General features: G+C 45.5%; 5 protein-coding genes across 5 annotated transcripts; 3 read left to right on the top strand and 2 right to left on the bottom strand.

Annotated features, from left to right (window-relative positions):
- Nucleotides 1-388: 388 nt before the first annotated feature.
- Nucleotides 389-1,409, top strand: JR316_0003241 (NADH-ubiquinone oxidoreductase 24 kDa subunit, mitochondrial; the record flags this gene model as incomplete). The annotated part of the gene is made up of 6 exons (XM_047889016.1): nt 389-487; nt 539-568; nt 629-852; nt 912-1,122; nt 1,177-1,308; nt 1,368-1,409. 6 exons carry the CDS (start codon nt 389-391, stop codon nt 1,407-1,409), a joined length of 738 nt encoding a protein of 245 aa, XP_047751390.1.
- A 165-nt stretch (nt 1,410-1,574) lies between these two features.
- JR316_0003240 (UPF0187 protein) lies at nt 1,575-3,649 on the bottom strand (the record flags this gene model as incomplete). Its single annotated transcript, XM_047889015.1, has 13 exons — nt 1,575-1,647; nt 1,699-1,732; nt 1,789-1,815; nt 1,872-2,030; nt 2,083-2,150; nt 2,205-2,226; nt 2,286-2,359; nt 2,426-2,995; nt 3,137-3,159; nt 3,224-3,349; nt 3,416-3,454; nt 3,513-3,545; nt 3,596-3,649. 13 exons carry the CDS (start codon nt 3,647-3,649, stop codon nt 1,575-1,577), a joined length of 1,302 nt encoding a protein of 433 aa, XP_047751389.1.
- Nucleotides 3,650-5,832: 2,183 nt separating this feature from the next.
- On the bottom strand, nt 5,833-9,468 carry JR316_0003239 (putative RING finger protein C4G3.12c; the record flags this gene model as incomplete). Its single annotated transcript, XM_047889014.1, has 7 exons — nt 5,833-5,880; nt 5,933-6,067; nt 6,124-6,268; nt 6,323-6,392; nt 6,448-7,179; nt 7,241-8,199; nt 8,261-9,468. 7 exons carry the CDS (start codon nt 9,466-9,468, stop codon nt 5,833-5,835), a joined length of 3,297 nt encoding a protein of 1,098 aa, XP_047751388.1.
- An 873-nt stretch (nt 9,469-10,341) lies between these two features.
- On the top strand, nt 10,342-14,194 carry JR316_0003238 (uncharacterized protein; the record flags this gene model as incomplete). Its single annotated transcript, XM_047889013.1, is given in 12 exon segments — nt 10,342-10,350; nt 10,581-10,660; nt 10,717-11,022; nt 11,074-11,176; nt 11,230-11,469; nt 11,675-11,699; nt 11,764-12,770; nt 12,843-13,178; nt 13,236-13,932; nt 13,980-14,101; nt 14,155-14,175; nt 14,189-14,194. 12 exon segments carry the CDS (start codon nt 10,342-10,344, stop codon nt 14,192-14,194), a joined length of 2,952 nt encoding a protein of 983 aa, XP_047751387.1.
- Nucleotides 14,195-15,446: 1,252 nt separating this feature from the next.
- JR316_0003237 (Aminopeptidase 2, mitochondrial) lies at nt 15,447-21,828 on the top strand (the record flags this gene model as incomplete). Its single annotated transcript, XM_047889012.1, has 26 exons — nt 15,447-15,577; nt 15,631-15,696; nt 15,756-16,002; nt 16,040-16,370; nt 16,432-16,550; nt 16,602-16,800; nt 16,925-16,946; nt 17,057-17,186; nt 17,249-17,285; nt 17,344-17,623; nt 17,676-17,815; nt 17,876-18,061; nt 18,113-18,210; nt 18,271-18,389; nt 18,461-18,557; nt 18,622-18,710; nt 18,770-18,935; nt 18,990-19,037; nt 19,091-19,150; nt 19,210-19,300; nt 19,493-19,990; nt 20,044-20,304; nt 20,358-20,643; nt 20,790-20,966; nt 21,534-21,697; nt 21,794-21,828. 26 exons carry the CDS (start codon nt 15,447-15,449, stop codon nt 21,826-21,828), a joined length of 4,077 nt encoding a protein of 1,358 aa, XP_047751386.1.
- Nucleotides 21,829-22,129: the final 301 nt, after the last annotated feature.

Below are 22,129 nucleotides of genomic sequence, written 5' to 3'. Positions count from 1 at the left end.
TGTCATTGATTACAGAAAGCCTCAAGTCAGATGATACTGAAGATCAGAGAGCCGGATGCTAGTCCGGGCGCGAATACACTGTGGAACATGTCCTAATAATGGCGATTGGTTGATGAAAGAAATAGCGTATCTGAGTCTATAACTCATGGGAGAAGTTCTGAGAGGTTTGTAAATTCAAAGCTCAACCAGCAGAAACGAGTGATCAATCGTAAGAGGTAAGTCAGAATGTCGAGTGAAAACAGCTAACCAGTTCATGACGAAGAAAGACAACAACGAATTGAGTGCATTTGATTGGCGGGATAGTCACGTGCGCAAATCGGACACTCTCGCCAACGTTTGAGTTCACGTCCACTCATAATTCCAAACTCACCACTCGGCGCCTGAGAGAATGCTTTCAAGACTGACTAGGTCGACTCCTCCACGAAGTCTAGTTCGGAGAAGGTTCATTTCCTCCACGCCGTCTCGGAAGTCAGATGCCCTTTTTGTGGTACGTGCTCGTCTTAATCTCTCTGTATATTCGTAGTAACCTCTCTTTCAGCATCGAGATACCCCATACAACAACCCCAAGGTCCTTATTTCTTTCTTATATCGTCTTCATGCACTCATCTTCTTTCACGCCTATCATCAGATTGCCTTCGAATTCAATGAGGAAAATATGAAGCGTGCGCAGGACATTATCTCCCACTATCCACCTCAATATAAGAAGGCTGCTGTCATTCCTCTCCTGGACCTCGGTCAGCGGCAAAATAAGGGATGGACTAGCATCAGCGTCATGAACTACGTCGCGAATCTTCTTGGCATGCCTCCTATGCGCGTTTATGAGGTTGCTACCTTCTATACTATGTTCAACCGGTGAGCTCAGAGATAGTGTGTTGGGAGTAACATGGTTACTCATGGATATTTTACGACAGGGAACCAATTGGACAAAATTTCGTTCAAGTATGCACAACCACACCTTGCATGCTTCGTGGCTCCACGGAAATCCTCGAGACTGTTTGTGAACATCTCGGCGGAATCAAGCCCGGACAGACAACTGCAGACGGAAAGTTTACAGTTGTTGAGGTAGAATGTCAGGGTGCATGCAGCAATGCACCTATGTTTGTTGTTGGAGATGATTTCTACGTTAGTCCGTCTCTCTTGCTGAAGTTAATCATATTCTAACACATACTTTTGCAGGAGGACTTGACACCACAAAGTACAAAGAAAATTCTCGATGCCTTCAAGAAAGGCGAAAAGCCAAAACCAGGACCTCAAAGTGGCAGGAAGACGAGTGAGAACTCCGCCGGTCTCACCAATCTAACCACCAAGGTAATCTCCAATATCTTTATTAAAATTTGTCTGGTTTCAAACATATTTCATTACAATAGCCATACGGCCCTGGCGAGCATTGCCTGCCAGAATTCCAGTAGAGATAGAATTTTCCGCATTTGGTGCAAATGGTATATGATTTTATCCAGAATACAGAGAGCAGCAAACACCCATGTCGTAATTATCATTAAGGCGCAATGCAACCTGCAATTCGCTTGATCATCAACGTTCAAATATCGTAAAACTGAATGCCAGTATCCATAAGCCTAGTCGTCACCTTCTCCATCGTCATATCCATGTAGACCTTCTCCACCTTCTGGCAGCCTCTCGATAATGTATCTATGAAATGTGTTTGAGCTAACAGTCATGTAACGTGAAAGGCCGGCTTACTCAATCTCTTCTTTGAGATCCTGGCAATATCGATCTGTTCGCCCAATGTTGGTCAGAAATCTAAGCACCACAGACGATGAATCAACTAACCCAAAGGCAGATCACGGTCATCATGTCCTACACCATATTGTTATTGTTTAGCCATAACAATTTTCAAAGTACTGGAGACGTACCGAATGGCATCTCAATTTCATCAGCAATACCTTCGATACCCATGAATGTAAAGGCAACAGCGGTCACGACGGGAACAGTTGCCCAGCCAAGGTCATGAACCAAAGTCATAGGCAGAGCAAAAAGGTATAGAGTGACACACTGCTTAAGATGTATGCCATCTTCAAAACTGTCATGACACTTTCATACAGTATTATAAACGCGAATGCTCACAAGAAATGGGTATAGGAGTATTGGCGACGCGCTCCAGAGCGGTGAGTTGGTCGACCATTCCAGAAATACTAATGGAGCAATAAATGCTGAAAGTTGGATTGGACGTAAATAAGATGCCTTACATTTGTGTAATGCCATTCAAGCCTATTTTAGCAAATCAGTCAACAAAATGGCCATAAGAAATCATATTACATCCACGGTACCTGCAGGACCGACGGTTTCTAGACAGCCACTCTTCCTAAAGTTATAAACTGTTCGACTTAATTCATGCGCAATGCTGCATGATACATTAACGAATCAGTATCAACTCCCAGTTAAATCTTTCTCACAGTACTAGACTCACACAAGAGGCAAAGGTAAAGAAGCTTCATCGGCAAAGGGGTGGAACTCGACACTCCGGCGCACATCTTGTAGTAAAGGCGTTGAATGATCAGTCAATTGTTGCTTGCTCCTCTTCACTCTAACTCTTTTGGTAGCATCAGGCTTGTATGTGTCGGGGGTTGTCCTACCACTTTGACTTCCGTCGCGGCTGCTTCCCAAGGAGTCATTTCTAGTTGCCGCATAAGTACCACTGGGTGACGTTCGCTGGGTGTTGAAGCCGACTTCGTCAAACCGCGCAAAGTTACGCGGTAAAACTCCTTGGTAATCTGGATAGTTGACCCCATCCTCTCCCCGTAGATAATGTTTGGTAGCAAACACAAACGACAAACAGAGACGCAAAGCATCTGCCTTTCGCTTCTTAAGTTGACTGTGGGTCATGTCTGTAGTTGGAGTTTTTCCCTTGGCAAAAGCAGGTTGTTCATCTGTTGGTGGGAGACCGACGTTAATCCAAATCATGCGTGATAAATTGCGCGTATGAGAGGTTAGGGCGGCGAATGCTTTTCGGCCTTCCCAGTAACGATCATACGAGGTTCTGTACGAGAGAGAATTAAACAATGTGTAAACGACTGCCCCGTAGTGGCTTACCCGTTACTATTGTCAGAAGCCAGAGAGGAAAGCGCTTCGTGTCAGACTCCGCCTTTACAGGAAACCAAACGATGCACATTCCACTCACCGGAATACCAGAATTAGACCGACCTAAACCAGGAAGCCGTTATTATGAAGTACATTTGGGGAGCTATGAAGTTGAAAATTTACTGACCACGACGGAGAGTAGAGGCACGATGGAGTTAATTAAGACCAGTTTGTAGCCCCTATTGGACGCATGACACACAAGCATAGAGAACAGAGTTACGGTGAGGACGGGCCCAACAATGCGCCCCATAATCTAGGGAAGAACCCCGGGCATGTAAGTTCTTGAATAGTTGCAAAAGTAACAGATGACAAAACTTACACTTCCTTTGATTCGAAATACATCGGGAAGCCATGAATACTAGATGAAAAGCTCTGGTTCTAACAATCCACCTGAAGTTTTTGCGCGTACTACTCACTTTACGAAGGTGCTTCCTTTTAATTTTCGGGGCCTTGAAACCAGCTGTTGAGCAGACGGCAACATCGTTTCTATAATGCTTACCCGTATGGTAGGAAGGACAGAAGTAAGGGAGCTTTTGACAGTGCCCCCGGACATTTGTGCTGAATGCGGTTGGAGACTCTGAACAATTTAGCTTGGAAGTAGTTTAAAGAGGCACCTGAAGTGCGTTGCTAACACCAACCTAGGTTCAACTACTCCAACAAGTGGTCGAATGGAAGTAAGCTTAAGTAGTAACCGTGGCGTCAACAACTGTAGTGATGGTCAACAGTGCCATCGCGAATCTGTCAGTTACGGTCACTACAAATTCTAGGTGATCCCGGGCCGCAATAGATGGCACATTACTATAAACCTTTTCTCAAAAATTTCAGTGAGAAAACTGAGTTTAAATGCTTTTTGATAGACAGCTGAGAGTTTGGTTGACCGAAATCACTGCGACTCACAATGGAGTCTCGCAATACATCAGAGTTTTACATCAAAGTATACAATCACATCACAGACTCTCTAAAGAGGAAAACATGGGGTGTTATCGCGGATGGAATGAACTTGGTTGAAAGGATATCACTGAAAACTTCAAAAAACAACCTTTCTTTCAAGACGCGAGTATTTTCATGCGCATCCTTTCACCGGTCACTTCTACGGGGGATCGACAGAGTGAGGAGGTGGAGCGTAAAGTGACGGGTGACGCTAGAAGGTCAGTACTCGAGTTGGATAAGCTGTTTTCAATTTGTGATGTGCCAGAGACTCCAGAATATGGTCGGGAGAGATTTCCATAGTTCAGGTGGGAATATGATAAGCGTCTAGGAGCACGTATAGGAATGGCTTCTGGGGGCGCGACCGTAGAAAGGCGACGATGGATGTTGGCTCTGGAAATTTTAGATTTGTCGATTGATTGTAGGCAAACAAATGTGACTGAACGAGGGCGAGCAGGGGTACGCTTAATAGCAATATATGCTAGCTGCGGTGGATAGGGAGGGGTGCGAAGTATTTGGTTGAGAGGTGTATACGGGGTGGAGTAGCCATTTTGAGAAAACGAGTAGTTTGGCCGAGTGAGTGAATGGTGTAGTTGTGTATTAGGTATGCAAGGAGCAATGTGCGACGGAGACATATATTGTGGCCTCAAACCACAGGGTGAGCATGGGCTTCCAGCCGTGGACGTTAGACCGGAGGATAAAAACTGGGAAGAATCCCGTTCTTGTACATGGAACCAGTTTTTTGGCAAACGGTGCCTAGGTAACCTTCGTTGACTTTTTGGAGGAGTGGAAATGTGTTTGCCTAGAAAATTAGAGAATTAGCGGGAATGTTGCAATATGAAAAGGTCTCATACAACTATGTGGAAAAAACTTTCCCAAAAATTGTTTCATCCAAGTTACAGTTGACCTAATTGCCACAATTTCATGATGTTTGCGCAACCTCTTGTGAATCCAACGAAGTGCAGATACGGTGATATCGCGTTTGACTTGCCACAGCAGGATAAAGGCTTTCCTCGAAGTTGCAGAGGAAAACTTTAATACTGCCAGGACAAATCGGAGTAAGAAACTATTTCAAAATGGTGAGTATGAAGGCCTATATATTATACCTTCCTCCATAGCCAGCACAGGTCTACGCAAAATAGACTTCTTGCGGTGAGACATTCCACAGTCGCACGAAGCTCTGGCATGGTAGGAAGAAATTTTAAACATAGTGGACAGCAGGTAAGATGAAAAAGGAGGTATCCTGCAGACAATTGATACGCTACTACTCGAAGAAGGTGGACCTTAAATTGGCTGGGTGTCGTAGAAAGGAAAGAGGTTTGGAGAAGATCAATATGAAACTTTCTTGAGACTTGTTGGATCGATTGCCTTATTTGCAACTGTTATTAAGGCCCACCGTGCGTCTGGTCACAAGAAACGAATCTTTTTTGATCATTAGGTAGTTTGGATGGATCAGTTCCTTCTTTAAAAAATGACGATGACATGATTTAAGGAGAAAAAACAAATTGAACCACAATTATCAACATACAAAGGGGTGTAAAACTATCGAAAAAACAACGAGATGATTGAGGGCTGGTGCTACAATGGACAAATTTTGGAGTTAGGTGATTGGTTAGAGATGATAAAACAAAAGTAGGACGTGAGGGAATGTCGAGGTTTATGATGAAAACCATACGAGAACCAGAAGAGAGTGGGATTGAGTATGGCATGTCTTCAGAGGTTTAGGCATGTGGAAGTGGGAACGAAGGAATAATAAGTTATCGAAAGCGTCTAGATCCAAAGATAGTGTGAGGGAAAGGTGACTTCGAATCAGGAGGCTGGCATGGGCATAGTAGAACCTGCATCTGTTGCAACACCCTAGATTCTAAAATAAAAATTTGTTTATTAAATATCAAGAAAATTATCGCACCGTCGAGCGACATGCAGGGCAGTTGTTTCGGCCCTTCTGGAGCCATTCATCCACACAGTTTTTATGGAAGGCGTGGCGACATGACATGACACGGATAGGATCTTCTGGCTCATAATCATCGAGGCAGATAAGACACTGAAGCAGAAATCTATCATCAAGGTACGCTGATACGAGAAAACCTGATGACTTACCCTATCTAAACAATTGGATGAAACCTTTCCATCCTTCTCGTGTTGAACGAGCTCAGAAGCCTTGATGATCTCTAAGCCAGATTTTTCTATATCGTCTTTAGAGACTGTAGGTGGTTTGACTTGGCCTAAGAGATCCGCCAGTTCCCTGGATAGATTCAAGATGTCAATTACAAATACAAAGTGTGAAGACCTGTCATACAGTAATGCCTCGAAAGAATCCAATATATTCGGACCACCTGTCACAATGCTATGGTCTGGCGGATAGTATCCTAGAAAATATCGTTGTTAATCAAAAGTAGGATTCTCAGTGTACGGAAAACATACCGCCAATGACATAAATCAGGAAGGTACGGCTTCCAGGTGCAATCAATGGCGTTGGCATGCCAGCATTAGCTTCTGCTGTTCTTCTCCCAGGCCTCAAATTGCGGATAGCGTTGGCGGCTCGCGAATGCCATCCACGGGCCCTCCCTCGTCCCCTGCCATTCTCTAGACCTGCAAATTCTTGTTGCTGACCACCCCATCCATCCAAGTCATCATCATCTGCACGCTCGTGCGGTAGCACATTGTGTGTATGGAGATCATCCGAGGGAGGTTGCCCGAATATATCGATACCGTCCTCAGGTTGAGTTGGAAGGTCAGGTCTCCAATCTTGGTTTACTGATTGCAGGCCGACCACGATCACGGGAACAACTGCATGTACAGGTGTTTGTGCTTGGCGTGGTACCTCTCCATTCATTTCTGCTGTAGGTATTGGAGAGGGCATTGGATTAGATTGTGGATTCAACGGGATTGATTCCTGGCCTTGTCCCGAAGAAGCTGCAAAACGATCGGGCGTGAGAGTTGCTTCTGACGACGCCGCAGAAGACATGGGGTTGTTTGTTGGCGCCGGGGAGAACGGTGGTCGCATACCTGTTGCGTCTGCTCGTGAGGGTATGGGAGGGAACCTATACAATCTCCACCAGTTAATTCGACCAAAGGCATCGATGCGGCTTGTCCCAGATGGAGGTTGAACATGCTCGTCAGTACGAGTCTCAACGTCAACCGACTGGGGTTCAACTGAATGAAATACCGAGAGGATGGTGTCAGATTGGTGTATCAACATAAAGTAAGTACTAACCAGCTGCATCAGCGCCATCAGACTCAGATTCAGATTCGGAAACTGTTTGTAGCGAAGGCATATCATCAGAATCATCGGCAGTCCTCAGTGCACCCGGTAGCTGTTCATTGGTGTTGGGATTTCGGATGTTAAGAACTTCAGGAGGAGAAGTACGTGGTGCAGGGCTAACCGCATCAACGTCCGGTGGTTGGTCTGCTGTTGCTGAAGTGTATGCAACATTTGTTTGTCGTACTTGCTGTGAATTTTGCTGTTCTGGGGTAGAAGAAGTATTGTCTTCCTCCGTCTGTGACAATGCTGCTCGTAGATCGATCTGTAGATCCACAAGGAATCTTTCAAAGCTGCCCTCTGGAGGTAAAGTTACCCCAGTCACCCCCGGTTCAGGTGTTGATTGAGAAGCGTTTGGGTGCGTCTCAGGTGACGCGGTGGTAGGATCACTTTCGTCTGATGAAAGAGTGGGCTCATCGAGTGCCTCACGGGTACCCTGGTCATTGTGAGTAGCATTAGAGGGAGCCAATCCCCCTAAGCCATTGAGACCTAAACCAATATTGAACGCTCTGGCCATTTCAGCCAGCATTATTTCTCTTGTGTCTGCAGGTCCAAACGCCGTTGAATCTCCGTTTGGTCGTGTCGAGAAGGGGCTCCCGTTCCCATCTGGGTGATTCCTCAATGCGCCACCAGGCATAGGAGAAGCAGAGGGACGAAGGCCCAGTCTTTCGCGGATTGTTCCCCAGGCTTGTCGCATGCGTTCGGCCCTCCCCGCAGCTGAGATGTCTGGCAACACATTGTTGGGGATAGGAGTATTCGGTCGATGATAAGTCGGCAAAGAAGCAGAAGACGGCGAAGTGAACAAGGGCTCTGATGATAGTGGAGGTGGGGGGTTGGGAGTGGCAAGTCCGGATGATAAAATAGGTTCAGACGATCCGGTAAGTAAAGACGCGGCTGTTGCCGCTGCAGCAACACTAACAATATATTCAGATTGGTTAGCAACTGTATTCCTGAAAAGGCATGTATAATGCCTACCTCAGTAATGTGCCCAATACATCAATGCTACTAGAAGAAATGGCCGGCACACGAGTTTCAGTCGTCGATGTTTGCGGTGGTGGAGGTGTGGTTAGACGGGAGGGTTCTTCTTGCGCCGCCCCATCAATGGATTCGCCTGGGACCGGGCTCGTTGAGCGCGTTGGAGCAACATCGTCAGGCGACAAGTGTGAATTAGAAGAAGGCGCTGGGGAAAATTCTGCCTCTAACGCGGTTGTTGGGCCCGCGGAAGATGGTGGACGAGACGCAGAACGACGGAGAAGAGTGGATAACCTATTGCGTGCTCGTGTTTCAGTAGCAGCGAGATCGCTTGTAGAAGGAGGGCGAGACGTTGTAGTAGTAGTAGTAGCAGGATGTTCTGGCTGAGGGCTAGCTACAGGCGTGAGACTACTACCGGCGCGCGATACATCTGTCGTATGAACAATTCCCTGAACCACAACCAACGTTCCAGGAGGGGGGAACTGACGGGGTTCAGGAGTAGTTTGATGGTTTTCTAAAGATGGAGTAGAATGAGAAGAAGGAAGTGACTGTGCTGCAATGGGAGGCACTTGGTTCCTTTCTGAGTTGTCGATAGTGGATGGAAGGTCTGCATCAACTATAGATGATGAATCATTGAATACATTTTCAGAGTTAACCAAGACGACAGGAGATTCTTCGAGAACAGATGTATGGGCGGGATGTGCTTGAGATGGTAAAGGAGGGACAGACGACTGCGACGGCTCAGTACCAGAGGCGACGTTCGGTTCAAGCGAGATGTCATCATTTTCAACAGTTGAGCTTATATCCCGTTGTTTCCCTTTATCGGTAGGAAAAGGAGGAAGATTGGAAGATTCTGTGGTTGAGCTGGCCGATGAGGCGGAAGCAGTAGCAGACAGAACGTCAGGAGGATCAGGGGTGGCGCCAGCTAGAGGAGCCCTCGACCATCGTCTTGACCTTCGCCATGAGCGTTTCGCATCTGTAGAAGAAGAGGGATCGCTAGAAAATCGGTTGCGAATGCTGCTTGGCTTCACCAATTTGAGGATACTTTTCCGGACAGATGACCGACGGGAACCTGGGGAATCGGAAGTATGAGCGTCTACTCCGTTGAGAGAGGATGGCTGAGGATCGGTACTGGCGCCAGCGACAGCATTATTTGGTGCCGGGGTTGGGTCGCTTGAGGATTCATGATATTTCGAGCTGCTCTGTCCCATGAAAAAGAGTGTGTGTGGCGAGAAGTGTTGAAGTGAAGTCAATCGAATGGAATGACCAGGTGGTGATACAAAGACGCTGAGTGAACTAAAGTGAATTAGTATTAGTATAAGTGAATTTTGTTTGCTGAAATGGATCCTATGACTTGGAAAAGGTTTTCTGACAAATGTGATTGTGGTGGTGGTTCTGGAACAGAGTTTGAGTCCACCGTCGTGGACGACGAACACTAAAGGGGGCACGTTACAGCGTGATTGTGGTCACAGGATAGATCGAAAGTGCTTTGGCGGTGCCTCCTGCTTTTGTTGGCCGTTGTAGTGCCGTTCTTCATCAAATCTAACACACTTAAAAAATCGATCCTTGTTTTTAATTGTTCAACTAATACGACACCGCCAATTCATGAAATGGATGCTATTAAATTGGCCATACAAAACCTCCGAAATGAACCAAAAATAAGGAGGGCCACCACGAAGGCCCCTGATATTGAGGATGCAGTATCTCAACTTTCATCGACAGTTATTCTATTTGTGAGTCATCGACAATAATGAAATGCTAGGTCTAATCCAATAACCAAAAGGAACTGTCTTCAACCTCAGAGAGTACATTCTCAAGACTCGCCCAACTCCTTCGAGGGCGCTTATTGTCATTATACCGAACATCACTGTCATTAACTTTGGAATATGTTGTCGCCGTTTTCAGGTACATCCATCAACACAGACTACCGACAGTCAAACACGTTAGTGGATCGAAGCGCTCCTGGGAAGCAGTATTAAAATCTCTATTTTCTGGACTTTTGGTATGACTTTCTCACAACTGTCATATTCAAACCACTAGTGCCTTCTTATAACTTTTTCTTGGAAAGGATTTTCTCGAAGAGGATGCTAATAGTGAGTGCAAATAAAAACTTAGACCGCAACGACAAACAACGTTATTTGCCATAGGCAAACATCGTGAAGCTGTCGGGACTGTTTTGTATGCTGTGTTATGCCCTGTCTTTTTTTGTGCGTCTGGGGGTTCGCCTTTGGATCATGATGGCAGTTTGCTTTCTACTGTTTGTCCCGTTTCTTTGCAAAAATGTGCATATATGCGCTCAATGCTCGTATTCCTTATTCCTTAGGTATATCAACTTCTTATGACCACAGTTGAGGCAACACCGAAAAATGCTGTAAAATTACGAGAACCCGATTTAATAGGCAGGTCAGTGAATTTTCATATTTTTCTTATTAAACCGTCACTTATTACGGATGCTCCAGTAAACGGTTAGGTTTCACCATATCACAGACAAAGGGTAACTATCAGTGGCTTATATTTGTTGCTATTCTGACTGAACTTGCAGACTATCTGGCACTGGAATCTTTGCTGGAGCTTTTTGCTTTGCTGATACCTCCTGTGAAAAACGGTCGCCAAAACCGTGCACATTTTATTAAGGATGTGTTCGATCCCTCTATTTTCATCTGCAGTGACCAAATAACGCGTACCCTCGAAGATATTGCTAACCCTGATTGGAGTGTTACGTCAACACAGATACTGAAAGAATTGGCAGAGTCTGATATCACGTTGTTAGTAAACGGTTTCCTCATATATGACCGCACCTCTGAATATTAAAGCAGCCCCCAACCCTTTGAGGTTTCAGGATTGACGTTGGACACTATGTGCATAGATACTTCGGTGTTCTACATCGACATATCAGAATTTGTGGCAAATGTGGATCAAGTGAGCTTACATGAAGTAAATTGCTAGATTTTTTAAATCTCATTCCCTTTTAGCATGGAAAAATTGAAACACTTCACATCCCTTTTTCCACAATATCAAATATTACTACCTCTCTCTCTACTCTAGGCCACGATAAAATATTGATAACAGCAAGCGTAACGAGGGCACCAGTACTGGGAGACAAACCCATCCATGCTGTCGATGCAACTGGCACGGAGTTGGTCCTTTCCTGGCATATCGTGTACAAATTTCTGGAGAGATTCAAACAGGTTATGAAGCACAGAAAGTTAATGGTAAAACTTAACCTCACGGAAAAGAAGCAGAAGTTTGACAGCTCCTGCAGAAAAAACTCGAAAATTATCCCAGACGGAAGCAATCCAAAGCTCAGGAGATTAGTCTCGACTTCGAACTTGAAAAACAGGACTCCTTAGATCTTAGAAGGGTGATTTGTCTTCTCCAGTTTCAAACCCGTTGCTCACAGGATTATCTATCGGTCAGGACAGAGTTCAGAGTCTGTCTCAACGTAAGTTGATAATGCCACGTAATCTTTCAGAAAAGAAGTCATTTTTAAGCTATTGCATCGACAGTTTGGGCAGATAAAACGCCAAATTCAGAACACCTCGATACAGTTTACTCGACTCCGTTGGTGTCTATGCATTTAAAAGCAAAAAAGCAATCTGACGGACAAACGGAGGTTCAAGAGACCGACGCCGGCGAGGATTTCAAAACCACAGCCACAGTTTTTGTCTCCAATGGTGAACTTACCTTCCATTCTATTCAAACTCACCGAGAGATACGCGCAAGTGAGCAACAAAATAAACCGAAGGGTTCTGTTCTTGACTCAGAAATACTTACACCTGCCGTGGCGCACGATGAAAGTTCTGAAGAGGGGTTCTCTCAAATAAGGTCTAAACCTACACACAGAAGGAGGAGGTTCATCTCTATCACCGACGACGACGACGACGCAAGTGGAACTGAACATCCGACTGGCAAGGGTGATACCGACCCGTTTGTGAATCAAACTATTGCGACGACTCCGGTTATCATGTCTCCTGCAGTCCGGCTCGCGGAGCATCCGCAGCTTGACGAGCCCAATGGCAGTCTACGAACCACCAAGCAACCGGTCAAGGAAAAGAATGTTGCCCAGAACCTAGTGAATCATGAGCCATTTCTCGACCTCAATCGTACCAAAGGGATAAGAAAGAGACTTCATGATGCTCTTGGAGAAGACAATTCTGCCAGGGAGGAGACTCGTCATGCGAAAAACCTTCGGTTGGACCCTCAAAAGCTGTCCGAGGGATCCAGCGATCATGCCACCAAAAAAGCACAAGTCTCAAGCACCTCATCCCCAATGATAAAGGAACTCAAGTTCGATGAAATCCCTCGTACCACTAAGGACACTAAAAGGAATCAAATGAAAGGCAAGAACGGTAAGGCAGCTGCAACAGGCAAGCGTGCTCCAGTGAAAAAAGCAGACAGAGCCATTCGTAAGAAGCCAGAGGATAACATTCCCAAACCCGCAACTCCACGACAAGCCATCTACTCAGATCCTGACGTAACACTTGTTGCTTCGAATGAAAAGGCGGACGATTCTGTACGTTTTGTTTCACAACTACACTCATTGCCTTGTCGATTTCAATCGTTCACTAAGTGTGTTGTCGAACAGCCAGACAAAACGTCCAATAGGCGGTCGACACGAGTAGCCACTATCCAGGCGACCAAGAAACCAACACAAAAACCACCTCGCGCCTTGAAGAAGGCCGACAAAGCTCCATGGGAAAAAATGAACTTTTTACCGCAGAATGACTTGACATCGGAAGTGGTGAATGACAACAAGGTCCAGGATTTGATGCCCAATGCTGGGACTCGAGATAATTTGCATGCATCACTCGCCCTTGATTACATGAAGGCGCAAGTAACTATTCAGAACGGTTCATCGGACACTGATAATCAAAGTGGCGACTATGGCCAGACATTCCACGATTATATCATTCCGACAAAGGTACTTGACAAGAACAAGAGAATGGATATTCCATCGCTCACTAATTAGTACTTTCAGCTCGGCTCTGGGACTTCTGTCTCTCCTTCTGTCTCTCCGGTTCCTAAAGTAAAGTCAGATCCCGTTCTAATTGATCTAACCCGCGACGTCTCTCCTCAAAAGCCACCAATTTTCGACACGTCGTTGATGCAGACTGCCAAGAAACACCTTCCAGGCAAGCCTGAGTCCCCCAAGCAAACTACCCTAGACCACCATTCAACCAATGACTTGTCGAAGGCTGGCACTGATGTCGAGTTGCGATCCAAAGCAATTGCAGTCGGGAAACCGGCGGCGCTTACTAAGGCAGAAAAGCTTGTCATATTTAAACAGGATGCACAACAGCCTTTCATGCAAAGTGAAGGTGATACATTGAATTCGGATGCAGTCTCTCCTGAAGGATTTCCGAAAGAAACATCACCGCTCCCGCCGAGACTGCAGATTCCAACATCTTCCCGAGTTAATATCGAAAAGATCGACTCTTACCCAGAAACTCTCGGAATTGTAGGTATCGAACAATCGCCACTCTCCAAACCTCGAGAAGCGAAGATCCAGGTTACGGAAATTAAGCGAATGAATGTCACCGCCGACACTTATACACATCATCACAAGTCCTCGATCGACATTGATTTGATGAAAACTAAACACCATCCACGGCTACGTGTGCACAACTCCAAACAAGATTGGGCGCGAACTCAGACTCGAATATCAGACCTGGACGGTTGGCTGACCAGTTTTTTTCAATTCCGTTTCTTACTGGTATTATAGATTTTAATCCAGTAACGGCAACAGATAAGAGTCCAGGTCCAGTCTTTAGGAAAGCCATAGATCCGCGAAGTAACAGGACTACGTTCGAACATAAAATCCAGCCCATGGATAAGATCATCAGTGTAAGTCACAGACGCTCATTTTGCTGATTTTTTAAAATATCAATTTGCTGCAGATACTAGATAAGTTAAATGAAGTAAGCTCAACAGGATTAGTTCAAGCTATCGATTTATCCTGTGACTGTACAGGGAATCATCAATAAAGTTGCCCGTCGTTTCGAAGGAGTATCAACAGACCTCCGTTTTGGTCAACAAACGATTCTTGAAAACGCTGCTCGGGATCTCAAAGAAATATCGAATCAAAGGTTACCTCTTCTTTTCCACTCCTGCCATATCATTCCACATGACAACCCCACTCATTGTTTTCCCCCGTAGTATTCATCATTTTAACGATTTAGTTGACCTCGAAGCCGAGTACACGAATCAAGTCACGATTATCGCTAATGCCGTTCATGACTTTCGAAAATGTTCTGAACAACTCAACCAATGCTACAAAAACATTGTCTTGGAACACAATGGTCGAAGTCTCTCTAGGAAATTCCCAAAAACATTGTTTCCTAAATTGCCTGAGATTCTATCGAATCCATCAATCAGGCGTTGAATCAAATCGTACTGATACTCGACAACGATCGGAATTGACATTTCTACGTCTCTCAAAACAATAACATTCTTGGCCTTTTGTACTCAACATGCTCTCTGGATACAGCATATAGGTTTTCATTCTTTCTTGGGCTTCTTTGGCAACCTGGTTTCTTCCGAAGGCCTGAAACCTGGTGTGGGTCTTTCCAACCTGATATGACCTGTACAAGGGTGTGCTAAGACTCATGCCTGCCAATAGACTAATAATACCTCGACGAAAGCTTCTTTTTAGGACTATGTATAAATGCTAACTTTTGGGCCAGTTTTTTCTTCAAACGACGTTGAAATAGTCTGTACCAGTGCTTGATAGTGGTCCTGTAATCGTAATTTGCTTAGTACACGCGATGTTGTGTAGCGTAACCGAAAAGTGCATTTGCGACTTCGGCATCAGGCAAGAATTGTATCACGAGAAAATAGAGCTAGTTAATTAAAGTCGGAAACGGGGACCAAAGGGGGTATGTCGTCTTACCTCTTGCGCGTTCGACAGCGCGTCTTCCGCAACGTAGGGCTTGCTGCAGCACACGGCACACAGTCGCGCGAACATGTGCTACCAAGTATAGCGACCACGAGATGGATTGGATTTCAGACAAGTGGCTCTCGGCCATGTGCTCACCAGACAGTTCAAATCAGTTCTCTGGGTCGAAGGCCGGAAGTCCCGTCCAGGAAATACAAAACCGCCAATTCCCGTAATCTGAACACAGGAAGTGTCTCTACCCTTTCTGCCCCATCTACCAAATCAGTCTCGTCCAAACTTTCACTTCTTGCCAGGATGTCGACTACTGCCAGTTCTGGTGACGCAGACCAATACCGTCTCCCCACCGATGTTAAACCAACCCACTACGATGTAACTATCAAGACGGACCTCGAGAATCTTACATTTGAGGGTCTCGTCAAGATTAGGTATGAAACTATATCTCAACATCGTTCAGTTGTTTAACCATTGTTCTTGCAAGCCTGGATGTTAAGGCGGAGACGTCTCAAATTGTTCTCAACGCCACTGACTTGGATCTTGGAAAAGCGTACGTAGTCAAATTTTTATCTTGGATTGGATCGAAGATAATCATCTAGAATGTTTTAGTTCTCTCTATTCTGATGCTCTGAAGACAGAACAAGTTACAAGCGTCACCGCGATTGACAAGACACAGGAGCGCGTCACATACCAATTGACTGACAAGCTTCCTGCTGGTTCTAAAGCCGAGTTGAAGATTGCCTTCGCTGGAAAGCTCACCGGAGCTATGATGGGGTACTACAAGTCGTCTTGGGAGAATGAAGGAAAGACCGAATATTATGCACTTACACAATTTGAGGCATGCATCCACCCTTATGTTACGTTTTCGTGGTATTGACCCAGTTCTCCCGTAGCCTACTGCTGCACGTCGCGCGTTCCCCTGCTGGGACGAGCCTCTCCTCAAGGCAACCTTCTCTATCACCATGATTTCTCGTGCCAACACCGTCAGCTTGAGCAACATGCCTGCTATATCTGAAGAGCCGCTTCAGGACGGCGTCAATTCAGCCCCTGAACTCGCGGATATTGTCGCCTCCACCAAAAATGAGGAGTGGAAAATTACCAAGTTTGAGAAGACACCTCCAATGTCTTCATACATTGTCGCGGTAGCCAATGGTCCCTTCAAATTCTTGGAAACATCAGTCGTCATGCCTTTGAGCGGAAAGACAATCCCCCTTCGGATTTACAGTAAGCGTCTAAACAAGTGAAAACTATTTTTTTTTAGTTTGCTCATTTTATTAAAATGTAGCTACTCCTGACCTTATACACCAGGCGCAGTATGCTCTCGATGTCAAGGCCGCTGTTCTTCCTCTTTACGAGAAAATCTTCGACGTCGAGTATCCCCTTCCCAAGTTGGATACCCTCGTTGTATGTAGCTAATTGATATCTTCATCTGCGTATTATTAATTATTGGAATAGGCAAGCGATTTCGATGCAGGCGCCATGGAGAACTGGGGGTTGATTACTGGGCGCACGAACGCGTTCTTGCTTGATCCTGAGCGCATCGATTTGCAGGCTAAGAAGCGCGTCGCCTCGGTCCAGAGTCACGAAGTCGCGCACATGTGGTTTGGAAATATCACAACGATGGAATGGTGGAACTATCTTTATCTTAACGAAGGTCAGATCCTAACGATCCTCATCATTGTTTTCACAATTCATTAATATTCTTCGACCAGGTTTTGCTACTTTGGTATGATGGCTTTTTCCAAAACTTCCAGGGTTCTGATTACGAATTGTTCTAGATGGGCGAAGTGATTATACCAGGTATGTCTACTTTGTGCTTTCTTTTAGGATATTGTGTATTGACTATAGGTAGACAGGTAAACATTTCTTCCAGTGCCCAGTTTGACCCAGAATGCTAAATAAATTCATAGAGTGTACCCAGAATGGCGTGTCAACTCGGAATTCATCACTGATCATCTTAGCCGCGCGTTGAGTCTCGACTCCAAGCTCTCTTCTCATCCCATTGAGGTCGAATGCCCTGATGCTAATCATATCAACCAGGTGTGTATTTTATTTTTATTGAACCCCATTTGCCGAGCCCAATTTCTCGTTTCGGTTTACAGATCTTCGATGCATTGTCTTACTCCAAAGCTGCTTCAGGTAAGCTTCCATACCCCATTTACTGTAATGGAAGCACTCACAAAGTTTGCGCATGTAGTACTTCGCATGTTGTCCTATTATGTTGGCGAGGAGAAGTTCCTCAAAGGTGTTTCCATTTACCTCAAGAAGAAGCTCTTTGCAAATAGCGTCACGCACGATCTCTGGGATGGCATCAGCACCTCTACTGGACTTAACATCACAGAGCTTATGGAAAATTGGATCACCAAGATTGGTTTCCCTGTTGTCACTGTTACTGAGAATGAAAACGGAATCACCGTTCGTCAGGACCGATTTCTGGAGACGGGCCCTGCTGAGCCCAAGGACAACGAGACTATCTGGTAAACATTTACTTAGAATCTATTAACATAATTTATTAACTTAACGTCTTAGGAATATCCCTTTGAGTATCTTGTCAACCAAAGACGGGAAGGCTGTCATTGACAGGACACCAATCTTGACTGAACGCGAGAAGTCAATTCCATTGGACACAACCAAACCATTTAAATTGAATGCTGGAACCAATGGTGTTTGTGCGTACATCTTCAATTTTCATTGGCATTTGAATTCTTTCCCTAATATTCTGTATGTAGACCGAGTTTTGTACACTCCAGAGCGACTGGCTTTGATTGCTGCTGAAGCAGCCAAGGAAAATTCTGTCTTCTCCTTGGAGGACAGGATGGGTCTCGTGTACGACGCCATGGCGTTAGCGAGAGCTGGGTTCAGCAAGCTGAGCAGCTCTTTGAACTTGGTCGATGGTTTGAAGAGCGAGAAAGAATGTACGTCGTTGCTTATAATAACAATAGTGCGCCCACCAATGTCTGTTTTAGTCCTTGTATGGCAGGGCATTTCCGGAAGCCTTGGAGGTGTGAAGGATGTCTGGTGGGAGTCCCCCGAAATTACGGAGAAGCTCGATGCATTCAGCCGAGTAAGTGGATATTTGGCTTAGACAATACAATTGCGCTGACAAGTTCCTGACGGGTTACAGAGCCTCTTCGTTCCTTTGGTCAAAAACCTTGGATACGATTACCCTAAAGATGAAAGTATCGATGCTTCCCAGCTTAGGACTCTTGCGGTCGGACATGCATATGCAGCGGGGGATGAAGGGTACGTTTCATCCGTTTTGAGATGCCTTGACGTCAAATCACTATCTAATGAGCTGACGGGCGGGCGAATAGCGTTACAAATGAATTGCGAGGTCGATTTAGGCTGTACCAGGAGACTGGCGATGACTCCAAAATTCCCGCTGATCTTCAGCGGGTCATTTACAGTGCGGTAAGCATTACGATCCGGCGGTGTGGTTTTGCGCCCAGAGAACGGCTAACGGTAGATTCTCTAGGCCGTTGAACACGGAGGTCGCGCGGAGTACGATGCCATGGTGAAGATTTATGACAAGCCCAAAACTCCATCTGAGAAGATCGCGGCCATGTAAGTCTTAAAATGAATGAACTGCTAAAGTAACTTTGTTCATGTTTTGTGTTTTCAAGTCGTGCTATGGGAGTTACCCAAAACGAAGCCTTGCTTGAAGATACTTTCAAATTCATCTCGACTAAAGCTAGAGATCAGGACGTCATCTACTTCTTCGCCTCATTAGCCACGAACTACAAGGCAAGGAGGGCACTGACCAAGTACCTCCAAGATGAATATGATGCGGTAAGTAACGTTGATGCACGCAAATGTCTTAAACTTTGACAATATTCTGTGCAGCTGTACAAGCGATTCGAGGGTAATTTCACTCTCGGAACGCTGATTTCGGTGAGTCCTGCGTGAAGAAACACTGCAGCAGTTTGCTGAATATCGGGTACTAGCAAACTATCAATTTCTACTCGACAAAGGAAGACTATGCCAAGGTTGAGGCATTCTTCCAGGTAGGCAAAAGTCAATAGAGCGGATGATTCCCACTGTGGACTGACACGCATTGATGCAGGACAAGGACAAGTCTAAATATAACCAATCGCTGGCGCAGGCGTTGGACAGCATCCGAGCGAGGACGGACTACCGGGAGGTGCGAATGACCCGTGCGTTTAGAGTGTGAACACTAACTGATTTGTTACGAAAATTACATAGCGATCGACGGAGGATTTGAAGGAGTGGCTTTCGGGCAGGAAGTGACTGTGATGGAAATGCTTACATCAGCTGTGTGGTAGTTTGTAGTCTGTAGTCTAGTCAAGTCGAGTTGTTTTCATGAAATAACAGAATGTTTGATCCAGTCCGCGATGCTGTCCTCAACTCACCCATACAACGGAGGGCCACCCACCTCTCTGTTCTCCTCAACCAGGACGACAGTACCCCCCCTCCCCGCCACTCCTCAATACATTCACTGCTCTCGCCCCAGGACGACGCCCTCGCCTCTCTCGAGCCCATACGCAGGTCTTCTATGGACATTAACTACATCTCACCAGCAGAATCTCGAAGACAGTCCTTTGTAGAGTCACCGAGACCGTCATCATCGTCCGCAGATTCAGCGCCCCCACGCTCGACAGCTTCCCCCATTTCTATACCCTACAATCCTCGCAAACGTATAACAAAGGCCGATTCTGTTCTCATTCCGCTTAGCCAGTCAGAGATCGAGAAATACAAGAACTTTCGTGGCGCCGGAGCCATACGACTTACGTCGAAACGGAAACGTGCAGCGAGTGATGAGCCAGAGGAGGAATCACGACCGGTGAAGCGGCATACAGGCGATGTTGGTATCGTTGCTCACCATTGTAAGCATAGTCAGCCAACTATCTATTGAATGCACTCATATACAGGCATCTAGATAACTCCCGGCCTGATGTTGGTGTCGAACAACGCTCATTATCCCCTATTATCGGTCTCAAGGCTTTCAACAACTGGGTCAAGTCGGTTCTTATCACCCGATTTGGACATCCTGTATTCGAAAAAAGCTCTGTATCAGGCCCTCTTGCAGGACCGGGTCGCATGCGAATAGCTAGAGGAAAGGTGCTAGATCTGGGATGCGGGAAGGGCGGCGACACTACAAAGTGGGCTAAGGCCCATATCAAAGAATATCTCGGTGCTGGTGCGTCTCGTTTATGTCAACCTTCGTGCATAGTATTTATGGAATCGCTCTAGACATCGCTGCCGTGTCCGTTGACCAGGCTAGAGGACGTTGGGAGAGTCTACGTGGGCCTCGATTTGATGCAATGTTTGCTGCCTTGGACTGCTTTTCACAACCGATCTCGAAGGCATTCCCACCCGCTAAACTAGCACAACCGTTTGACGTAGTCTCCATGCAATTCTGTATGCACTACGCATTCGAGACTGTGCAGAAGGCGCGATGTATGCTCGATAATGTCAGTCGGTATTTACGGAAAGGTGGTGTCTTCATCGGTACAATACCAAACGCAGATTTTCTCCTGTGCGTATTTTTTCTTCATATCAAATGTACTACCATCTCAACTAACCACATTCCTTCATTAATCCAATTGTGGTTATCCGTATCTTCCTGACATTGCATCTGTTCACTGCCTGGGATTTTTGCCGCGATCACCGCACCATGTTCAGAGACCGTCTCGACGAAATCCCTGAAGACACTGACGACCTTTCATTCGGCAATTCGGTATACAGGATTACCTTTGAAGATCGTGAACGCCCTGTGTTTGGTCATAAATATACCTTCTTCCTTCAAGATGCCGTGGAAAATGTACCGGAATACGTCGTCCGGTGGGATAATTTTGTGCAGTATGTCTTTCAATTCTGAAACACGCACTTTCCCCATTATCATCTTGTCTTTCACTTGTTAATCTTTTGTGCGGACTGACGTCGATGAGACCGGAAACACAGATAGACAGACGGCCTTCTGTCCTCCATTTCGTCTCATTGTCTGCTTGTTACCATTTTGTTTTGTTTTATACTTTTTCACACTTACTGTTCTCTCACGTTACACAAAATCCCTCGAAACCCATATCAAATCATCACCTGGTGTAGTGGGCGCTCATAGCCTCGACTCTGTATCGTGTGTCCCGCCACCGCTTCGTTTAGACCCCCGAGTGCCTTTCTCCCAATCATCACGGAGCCGTTATTCAATTTCACGTCACCAAATTCTTATTCCCAATGAACTGTCCTGTTCATCATTACATCTCTGCTATCTTTGAACTCTATTTACGTTCACAGTCTTTCTATCCTTCTTCTTTCTATAGTTTCTGTTATGTTCCTTGACTTTTGAAGTCTCCACACATTCTTCTCCATTTTAATTTCCAACTCGACACACTGCCTCTTATCCTGTTTCTGACTCACGTTCATTTTTAGAATGGCCGCAGAGTATGGTCTGCATCCAATCTACAGAAAACCGTTCCACGAAGTCTTCCAGGAACACATGGAACATCCCGAATTCCAACCCCTCCTTATTCGCATGAAGGTCGTCAACGAGAATGGTGAAAGCTCGATGACGGACGATCAATGGGAAGCTGCAAGTACGTCACTTCTTTATTTTTGCAAATCTTTTTTTCCCTTTCTCCGTGATACCCTTGAGCAAGTGGCTGATCATCTTTCACTATTGCACGCACTAGATATATACATCGGATTCGCTTTTGAGAAGCGGTAGTATGTTCTACCTTCTTTCTCGTATATATCCTTTTCTGGTCTTCTGCATTTCTATCCACCTCTGTTCATCACCATCGTCTACATTCCTTCATGCCTCCTTTCCTTCTTTCAGCCGAGCTTCCTGCAGTTATTTGACACGACCACACTGTTATCAAACCTAAAAGAACCTTATGTCCTCCTGGTCTGACCATAATTTTGTACTTGCTAATCCGCAACATTTTATCTCACTTAAAATGTTTAATTATGTGATTGATGTATGTACTTCCAATGTCTTACTCGTTTCTTTTCTATTTCCATATTTG

This window comes from Psilocybe cubensis, chromosome 3 (assembly GCF_017499595.1).
Source record: "Psilocybe cubensis strain MGC-MH-2018 chromosome 3, whole genome shotgun sequence".
Lineage (NCBI taxonomy): Eukaryota > Fungi > Basidiomycota > Agaricomycetes > Agaricales > Agrocybaceae > Psilocybe > Psilocybe cubensis.
Note: the sequence above shows the minus strand (reverse complement) of the source record. Positions and strands in the feature narration are given on the sequence as shown.